Below are 10,031 nucleotides of genomic sequence, written 5' to 3'. Positions count from 1 at the left end.
TATTGCACTGCTATGGAATGCAGCACCCGGGAACCATGCAGAGCAGCCTATGCAGTGTACATACTGGCATTGCCTTTGTTTTCTAGGGCCAAGTCTTGCCAGGTGTGATGGTTCATTCCTGTAATCCCAGCTACAGGGAGGCTGTGGGAGGGGGAACTGCCTGGGCTACATAGCAAGTTCGAGGGCAGCTATCTCAAAATAAAAATTTAACAAAGGGCTGGGAATGTGGCTCAGTGGTGGAGCACTTGCCTAGTATATGCAAGGCCTGGTCTCAATCAATCTTCAATCCCTAATACCCCACCCCCCAAAAAGGGCCAAGCCTTGGCACTAAGACACAGTCTTTCCAAATAACAGAATCTTTCCTTCAACACAAGTCATTATGGTGAGGATAAAAGCATCTTAGATGATATAATATAATCAAGAGTCCAAATGACTAGCCTTTATCCTCTAAGCAAAGCAATTCAGAAGATAACTGTGACCTCAGGCTTGATGTGCAAACAGTAGGGATTTTATTTCATGACTTCCATCTCTTTATCCCAATACATCCTGTAGTTAATATTCACCTGAATATCTAATCCAGGGCTGAGGAAATCTGTTCAGTTTCCTTCTCCGTGATGCACAGATTCAGGAATGAAGACAAATTCAGTGTTTCAAGTAATAAAAGGTAAGGTCAGCTGGGTATAAATTTCAAAATAAGCTTATCTTCATTTTTTGCAGAACCATGATTGTCACATTTTGTGATTAAGATGAAAAACCACTGACAAAAGTGCACATCTTACATAATTTCAAGAGATTGTATGATGTACCTTCAGTTGGCCAACTGGCCTTTCAAGATGGTGAAATGGGGGTGGGGGAGACAAGACAAGAATATCTGGAACATTCAAGAGCAATAAAAGACTAAATAAAGAATAGCAAAAAAAGCCAGTTATGGTGGTACATGCCTGTAATTCCAGCACTTAGGAGGCTGAGGGAGGAAGATCATGAATTTGAGGTTAGCCTGGGGTTCTTTGCATGCTGACAGACTCCATCCTCCTGTACAGTTACCTGATTTTCTGCTTCCATCTTTCCCTGAGGCTGAGGAAAGTTGCACAGCCCATGGCAGGTGCAATTCCAAAGCCTGGGGAAGTTAAGCTTCTGAGAGCAACCCTTAAGCACAGGGAGATAGACTCAGTGCATGACTACCTCAGTCATCCTGTGCTTTGCATGACAATTCTGAAGTGTGTTGTATGCATCTCCTCAGAAGTTTCCAAGTGGGATGACCCCAGAGCCCACGCAAGTAACTAGTTCAACAGAGCACTACTGTTTTTTCTCTCTTCCTTATCTCTCTCTTCCCACTGCATCACTTCTGCTCCGAGATCACCTTCCATGTAAACTCTCTGCACTCTAATCCTTGTCTCAACTCCAATATACAAACGGACATTATTAGATGGATGAAAAAATATGTAACATAATTAGGCATCATGGAAATAAGATTAAAAACCCACAATACCCACTCTGTGTGTGTGGGCAAAATAAAAAAGACTGACAGTAACAAGTTTGGGCTGTGATGTGGAGAACTGGAACCCTCAGACATTGCTCATTCCTCATAGTGTAAATAGAAAATGGTGCAGCTCCTCCAGGGAACAGTTTGACAGTGTCTCAAAAGTTGAAGGTAGAAATAGCATAGGACCCAGAAATTCCACACCCAGGTTTATGTTCAAGAGAAATGGAGCCAAGCATGGGTGGCTCTCACCTATAATCCTAGCTACTCAGAAGGCAGAGATCAGGAAGATCATGGTTCAAAGCCAGCTTCAGCAAATAGTTCAAGAGACCCTATCTTGAAAAAACCCATCACAAAAAAAGGGCTAGTGGAGTGGCTCAAGGTGTAGGGCCTGAGTTCAAACCCCAGTACCTAAAAAAGAAAGAAAGAAATGGAATCATATGCATTTTATTCATAGAAACCAAAAAGTGAAAATAATTCAAGTGTCCATCAACTGATGAATGGATAAACAACAGAATTATTATTCAAGGATAAAAACAAATACTGATATAAGCTACTACACAATCAACCTCAAAAACATCATGCTAAGTGAAAGAAGCCAGACAAAAAGGCCAGATAGGGTATGGCTCTAGTTATATGGGATGTGGGGGCTGTGCAGACTTGGTACAGAAGGAGTGGCAAAGTTTATTCAGGTAATTGTTTTCCAATGAAAACACTGTTTTCCAGTCATTCACAATGTTTGCAATTTCCCAGTGTGATCCATTCTGTAGAGAGACTGTGCCTGCATTTCCTCTAAGGTTTGCAGGTTTGGTTTTTAGCAATTAGGGAATGTTTAAGATACTCAAGAAGGCTTATCTCTAACTTTTGTTTTCTTCCTCAAGATCCTTATTCAGAAAAATGGTGCAAAACCTGGAACAGTGAGAAAAGAAGACATAATTTTTAGTATAATTAATAACTTAGTATTCACAATTGATTACGGCCAAGGTGGTTTACAATTCCTTAAAACCCGGAAGAGAACTGATACAATGAATTTCCTGACTTTAGAAATGATAACCTTAAAGGTCATAGTTTATCACTAGAATATCAATAGAATATGTACCAATCTTATGTCTAATTTAGGAATATTTCAGCATTCTTTTTCCAACTACATAAGCTTCAGTTTCATATGGTCCTTTTTAAACCAGTTTTGTCATTGTACTGGTTTCTTCATTAGTGAATTAAATTAAACTTTGACACATGTTTATGTGAGAATTGGAGGGTTTTTTGGGGGAAGAAGGGGAGTGGTAATTGAACCCAAGGCCTCACACATGCTAGGCAGTGGTCTATCTCTTGAGCCCCCCTGACAGTCCTTTTTGTATTTATTATTTTTGAGAGAGGGTTTCACGGTATGTCTGGGCTGGCCTGGATGCAATCCTCCTATTTGTGTTTTCCCATGGGCTGAGCCGCTGAGAACGTTTTGCCCTGGCTGGCCTTGAACCATAATCCTCTCAATCTCCACCTGTGTACAGCCTTAAGAACTGAATTGTTCTTGAAGTTATTAGCATATGACATTTACATAGGGGAGTTTGTGGTGACATTTCCATATACATATAATGTACCCCGAATAATTTTTTTTTTTTTGTGGCAGTACTGGGATTTAAACTCAGGGCCTCACACTTGCTAGGCAGGCACTCTACCATTTGAGTTACTTCACCAGCCCTTTTTTGTGTTGGATATTTGTGAGATAGGGTCTTGGGAACTATTTGCCCAGGCTGGCTTCAAACTCCAGTCCTCTTGATCTCTGTTTCCTGAGTAGCTAGGATTATAGATGTGAGTCACCAGTGCGAGGCAAGAATTGAGTTTTTTAAACTAAAAATTTGAAAATTGTGGTGACGTAAAGGTAATTTTAAATAGAGAAGAAAAATTAAGGTTATTATGAGTTTATTGGGCACTTGTTTTTTTGAATGACTGGGTTTTCAAAAAATGACAATTTTCCTTATGCCATCTAGTGGAGGGACAAGGGAAGGTCTCTATTTCCTGTGAGGCATGAGTTTGGCTTTTAGTTTTTGGGGATTTTACAGTAACTGAAGGCTTCTTCTGTTTTTTTGTTCCTAAGGTCCTTAAAGAAGTCTTGTGATGTGTCCTATGTGTCTGCGGGGGAAGCAATAAAAGACTTTCTTTTCCAAGTCTCATCTCACTATGAATGCTATACCTCTACTATGCCAATATGGGAACTTTCTGGGTTTTCTTAGGTGGTTTGTGATTTGATAGTTCCAAAAGTCACAAGGGCAAAGTTGTGATTTGGGAACATCGCTGGTGTGCGGTTTCAGTTCCATCTCTTGGGCACCACAAAAATTAAATGGGGACTGACAATAGTGAAGTATTTCTTTCCCGATCATTGGACTGGGGAGCATCTGTAGAAAGTCTATGTCACATAGGAATCTGCTTCAGATATTGTAAACTACGTTGAACAGCACTGAGAACAGGTCTGCAGTCTCAAAATAGTTTGAAATATAGTCAGATGGTCAGAAGTCTGGGCACAGGATATTGGGTCCTCAGGTATCACCAGGCTGAAATCAAGGCATTGGCCAGGCTGCAAATCCATGTGAGCCTAGGGGTCTCTCTAGCTTATTTGGTTTTGAGAAGCCTCAACTCCTAGAAGTCATCTCTCCTTTCCTGCCCTCTGGCCTTCTCCACATGACAATACTGTTTTTTTGAGAGAGGGTCTCATTATGTCGCCCAGGAAGGTCTTGAGGTCTCCTCTTGCCTCAGCCTCCTGAGTAGCTAGGACTACAAGCATATGCTTTATGCCCAACTGGGAGTTTTTTAAGTTTTTTTTCTTTCTTTTTTTTTTTTTTTTTGGTGGTTCTGGGGTTTGAACTAGGGCTTCGCTCTTACAAAGCAGACACTCTACTGCTTCAGCCACACCTTCAGTCCAGTTTTCTCTGGTTATTTTGGAGATGGAATCCCTTGAACTACTTGCCCAGGCTCAATTCTCCTGATCTCAGCCTTCCAAGTAGCTAAGATTACAGGCATAAACTACAGGTACTGGGTAAAATACAAGCTAGCTTTTTTGTTGTTGTTTTTAGTGAGACTGGGGTTTGAACTCAGGGCTTTGTGCTTACAAAGCAAGTGCTTGAGCCATGCCTCTAGTCCTGGCAGTTTTCTTCTTAAAGGCCAGCAGGAGAGTATCTCAGGCTGTGAATCTCTAGCTGACAATCTCTTTTGACAGGATCATCTGATTAGGTCAAGCCCAGCCAAGACAATCTTCCTTTGTTAATTGATTAGGAATCTGAATTACATCTATGAAGTCCCTTCACCTTTGTCATTGAACTCAACCCAATCACACGAATGATACCCCATCACATTTACAGGTCTCGTCCATACTCAGGGAGGAGATTATTAAGGGCATGTTCAGCAGTAGGGAAAAATTTTAAGTACTATCTTAGAATCCTGCCTGTCACAGAAAACGAGAGGAAAAGGCAGAGAGATATATGAGTATGTTAGTTGGCTTTCTGTCACTAGAACAAATACCTGAAATAAAGTCAAGAAGACTTTATCTTGGCTCACAGTTTAGAGGTTTCACCCATGACTGGTTGACCCTGTTGCTTTGGGAGAGGCAGCAAACATGGTGGGAGTTGTGGCAGAGCAAAACCACCTACCTTCTGGCTGGGATGTAAAAGAGAGCAAGAAGTGGGGTTTCCCACTACCCTCTTCAAGGACACACTCCTGATGGCCTGAAGACCTTCCTCCACACTCAGCCTCTTAAAGGTTCTACAGTTTCTGAATAGTGCCACTCTGGGAACAAGGTTTTAACACGTGCGTCTTTGGGGGCTATTCAGATCCAAACTATGGAAATGAGGGAAGAGAATTTCAGGCATCAGAAAAAAACAAGTCACTGAGGTACAGGTTACCTGGTGCCGTTTAATGTGGCATTAAAGATAAGGTAGCAAGAGATGAGACAGAGAGGTTAAAGTAGGCTGGATTGTGTAGGACTTCATAGGACTATTATCTCCACATATTATGAAAAATTTCAAAATATAAAAACATTTTTAAAACTATATAGTAAAATCCATATAGCTTCCACACAATTTTCCCATCAATGCTTTTCTATACTTGCTTTATCACATCTGCCCATCTATCCATTAAGTATTTGGACTCCCAAAAAAGTTGAATATGTCAGTACTGTATACTGCGCCCTAAATATTTCAGCATTCATATCATTAATTGGAATTTCATGTTTATTTCTTTTAATGTGTAACATACAATGAAATGCAAAATTCTTAAGTGACTGGTCACCAAATTCTGATAAATAAATGAACATTGGAACTAAAACCCCTATGATACAAAACACTACAGTCATCTTTCAGAAAATCGCCTTATTTTCTTCCCAGTTCCCTTCTAGTTTTCTTGAAGCGATCAGTTTTTGATTTTTTTTTATCATAGATTTCTTTCCCTGGTTCTAGATCCTCCTATACAGAATGTATTCATTTGGGTCAGACTTCTTTTATTCAGCATAAGTAGCTGAATAAAATAACATGGAGATTAATCCATGTCATGGCATGTATGGGTAGTTTGTTTCTTTTAATTGTCAATGCATAGCTATACATTGTCTTTATTCTGATGGCTGCAAAATGATGATTTTTTTCCATTTCGAGTGCTTCTTTCACTTGACACTTGGTATTTTCCTGTAATATGTTGGCATATATGACAGACAGTATGGTAAGCATTTTGCTTCTGTGCATTTTTCATTCATAAGTATTTATTACTTCCTGTGAACTAATTACTGAGGAAACAGCAGAAATAAAATAACGTTCCTTCTCTCTTGGATTTATATGCTTGTGGAGAGAGACAATAAATACATAACTATAAATGAGACAGCATTAACTTCTCAAAAATCACCATTTGGTATTTTAAGTTTTCACTAACCTTTGTCTACTTATATAAATTATGTAAGCTAATTGTATCAGATTCATTTAACATGGAAAAGCCTAAGGAAGAAAGTAAAAATCTCATCACTGTGAAAATCATCACAAATGTTTTATCACCCTCATTTTATAGAGTAGGAATTGGAGGCATAAAATTTTAAATAAATATTAATAACATATCTTATATTCCACAAAACGACGGGGTGGAGATGTCAATATCCAAAAGAAATGTTTAAACAGCTGTTTTACCTTTTTTCTTTTTCTTTCTTGCTATACTGGGGCTTGAACTCAGGGCCTTCACCTTGAGCCACTCTATCAGTCCTACATTTGTGAAGGGCTTTCAAGATAAGGTCTCTTGGAACTATTTGCTTGGGCTGGCTTCACACCTTATCTCTGCCTCCTGAGTAGCTAGGATTACAGGCGTGAGCCACTGGCGCCCGGCTCCTTTTTTCTTTTTCCAAGGGCTGGGTAGAATTTGGCCTGAGTTTCAGATAAAGTATTCCAAGAGAGACATTCAAACAAGACAGAGTTTGGAGGCCATTAGAAATAGTTACCTAGAAATCTTGAGGGCCAGACTGCTTCTCGGAACAGGAAGGGTGGCCAGGATTAACCTGGGTATTTCGTCCTTTTCCAGCAGGTAATTTTAGAGCGGCCCAGAGATTCCAATTCCAATTACAGGTTTTTTAAAAAAAACCCAAAAAACAAAAAAATCCAAGATTTCTTTGCGGCAAGTGTACAGATTTGCCTAGATTTCCAGCTGAGGACAGAGCAGTAACAGCTCCGGGTTATTAATTATCTAGCATAGCCTTAGGGCTGTGGCGTGGATGGGCGGTTTAGAGCCAATAAGAGGCGCTCTAAAATAGCAAAAGTTCCTAACGGAGCCGGAGCGATTCCACACACGGAACTCCAGCTGTCACCTGCATTCCTAGAGTTAGAGACAGGCGCGGGCCTCAGCTTTTTCAAACAGCAGCGGGCCACGTGGCCGCCGGCCTGCTCTCTCACTGGCTCTCTGAATCTCACTCTGGGTTTGGCGCCGAACATGCGCCCCTGTGGACGCGACCATTTGCCTCGCGCACGGAGGGAGTACAGGGCGAATCTCGCTATCAAGGCTTCTCCGAATGAACCTTTCAGCTAAGTCTCAGAAAATAGTCAGCTGAAAATCTCATAATCAAATAAAATCTATCTGAGAATTCCTAGGAGGCTGTTTTATCTGAAAAGAAAGAAAAGGCCTGGACCTTGCTCCCCCCTACGCTCCGTGGGGCTTTGAGGATGGTTCCGTCCGAGGCGCGGGCTCCACCTCCATGGACGCCGCCATTTTGTCTGGCTGGAGGGGAGCGAGCGGCGCTTGGGGGGAGGGGTCTCGTAGGTCCCTCACCTGCCCCTGCAGCCGGGCTGTTGCTGTTCTGTAGGGGGAGAGCTTCTCCCCGGCTAGGGGCGCGGAACCATGTACATAAAACAGGTAAGGCCCGCGCGTCCCTCGCGACCCTTACGGGCGGGTGAGGACCGCTCCTTGGGGCGAGGGGCGCCTTCTCACTTCTCCGCGCGGGGTGGACCGGGCCGCGTGGGGGAGGGGAAGGGCACAGCCGGGCGAGGACTAGGCTGCGGGGACCGCCGAGAATTGGGGCGCCCCTGTGCAGCCTGGCCTCTCTGCGGGGCGCCAGTCTGAGAAGGCGGGAGCTCTGAGAGGTGTGGAGAGGCCGGCGGGCGGGCTGCCGGCCGGGACCAGGCCTTCCCTGGTGGCCAAGGGCGGGAGCGGCGGGGGCGGGCTGTCCTGGGCTGTCCTGCAGGGAGGGCCCCGCCCGGGGTGCCCCGGGGCACAGGCTGGGCTGTCGTAGTGACCCGGGACCTTCCCTTCCTGGGTTTGCCGGAGCTGTAAAAGGGACCCTCGCCCCCGCGCTAGGTTGTTTACTTCTGTCAAAATGGTGTCCCGCGCGCCCGTGCACACAGTTTTGGGCAGGTTTTTCTGTTGCACATTTGGTGCTCTGAGCACTGTCCCTGTTGGATCACTGACTCCCTTTGGCTGGCCAGGGTGTCTGTCTGCAAAGAGCCCTGGCTGGCCTTGGAGTCTGCAGAGCTGCACCAGCTTGTCTGTAGCAGAGACGAAGTTTCCAGTTAACGTTACACGGTGTTTGCCATGTTGAGAGTTCCTTAGCAGGTTACTTTCTGCCTGCCACGACTCTGTATTGTCTGCAGACAAAACGGACGTTTTTTAAGCAGATCTTTAAATCTCCACCTTCCAAAATGAATTTGTCCTTTGTGAAATTGAACGTTTGCACATCTTGCATTCAATAAGAAACAAAGACATGCAAAGAAAAGATGGTTTAGAAGTTTTTTCTTTGGTGTGTGTGTGTTCTCAAAAAATGTCTGTTCATTAGGTGATTATCCAGGGTTTTCGGAGTTACAGAGATCAAACCATTGTAGATCCCTTCAGTTCAAAACATAATGTTATTGGTAAGTGTTCCTGGTTTCTGAAATCAGATTTACAGTTTATGCAAATATGTATATTCTTTTCATCTATTTATTGGGTTAAGGAGACAGAAAATTGCCTTTAAATATTAATATGTATACATATATGTTTCTCTAGGAAGTACTTTTGTCTTTTAACTGCACTGATGAATTGCTTATTTTATAAACTTAAAATGTTTGAGTAACTCATAAGTTGTTCATTTTGGGGACTGGCAGTGTAGCTCAGGGACAGAAGTACTTCCATAGCATGTGCAAAGCTCTGAGTTCAAATCCCCAGAAGCGGGGAGGATGTTCTTCATTTTTGAGAATCCTTTGTGTGTATGAGGGTGTGTTTTTTAGCCTTCAGCTTATAGTGGATAATTAATTTAGCATTTGAACTAGCTATTCTATTCTTGATACATCACATCCTAGTTCATGTGCTCACTATTGCCTTATTTCAAAGGTGATCATTCTTTATTCAAAAATTAAAATTGTTCCAGATTGTTTTCCTTATCGAAGCCTAAGAGCACAGACTGTGGTTGGAAGAGCACAAACCTTGGTGTGTGGTAGACTGTCCAATCTCAGTTCTGGTACATACTCTTTTTCAAAGTGTACTTCGAGAAGTTTCAGTTTTCTCGAGTGTACAGCAGAGAATCATCTATCAAGCTGTCCCATAAGGCTGTTGGGAAGATTATGTGAGAAGGGACATGTGAGTGAGGCTGAAGAATTAATGGTAATTCCATTAACAGTATTTAGTTGCTGCAGATTCAAATCTCTGTTTTGCTTTTAGAGCTGACAAAAATATTGTCTGACATTCTGTTGAATTGTTAAAGGATGGATGCAATGAGTGCTTTTGGACACCAGAAAACCAGACTGTGCTATTGTCACAGTTTTGCTGTGGCAGTGTCCTCATTTCAAGGTTTGCCAGGGCAGTCATAACAAAATACCACTGACGGTGCCTGAAACAACAGAAGCATTTTGTCACAGTTCTGGAGCCTAGAAGTCCATGATTAATGATGCCAGCCTGATTGAGTTCTGGTGAGGGCTCCTTCCTGACTAATGTACACCTGGTATCTTGCTGTGTGCTCTCATAGCCCCACTCTCATGACCTCATCTAGTCCTGTCTCCCTAATGTCTCCATCTCTATCATCACATTGGAGTTTAGAGTATCAGTATGAATGTCAGTGGGACGAAGTTCA

The 10,031-nt window shown here is 42.6% G+C and overlaps 1 protein-coding gene and 1 long non-coding RNA gene across 2 annotated transcripts in view; one reads left to right on the top strand and one right to left on the bottom strand.

Moving 5' to 3' along the window:
- Positions 1–2,037: 2,037 nt before the first annotated feature.
- Positions 2,038–7,366, bottom strand: LOC141424611 (uncharacterized). Its single transcript, XR_012449484.1, has 3 exons — positions 6,942–7,366; positions 5,122–5,308; positions 2,038–2,389 (listed from the first exon to the last, which is right to left on the bottom strand). It is a non-coding gene; the product is annotated as an uncharacterized lncRNA (long non-coding RNA).
- A 333-nt stretch (positions 7,367–7,699) lies between these two features.
- Positions 7,700–10,031, top strand: part of Smc3 (structural maintenance of chromosomes 3) — a 34,839-nt gene continuing 32,507 nt past the window's right edge. Inside the window, exons 1-2 of the mRNA XM_020171542.2 lie at positions 7,700–7,846; positions 8,763–8,838. Of these exons, the coding sequence (XP_020027131.1) occupies positions 7,832–7,846; positions 8,763–8,838 (91 nt within the window). The 5' untranslated portion in view covers positions 7,700–7,831. The remainder of the gene's footprint in view (positions 7,847–8,762; positions 8,839–10,031) is intronic.

Source organism: Castor canadensis, chromosome 7 (genome assembly GCF_047511655.1).
Source record: "Castor canadensis chromosome 7, mCasCan1.hap1v2, whole genome shotgun sequence".
NCBI lineage: Eukaryota > Metazoa > Chordata > Mammalia > Rodentia > Castoridae > Castor > Castor canadensis.
This window is presented reverse-complemented; position numbering and strand designations above follow the sequence as displayed.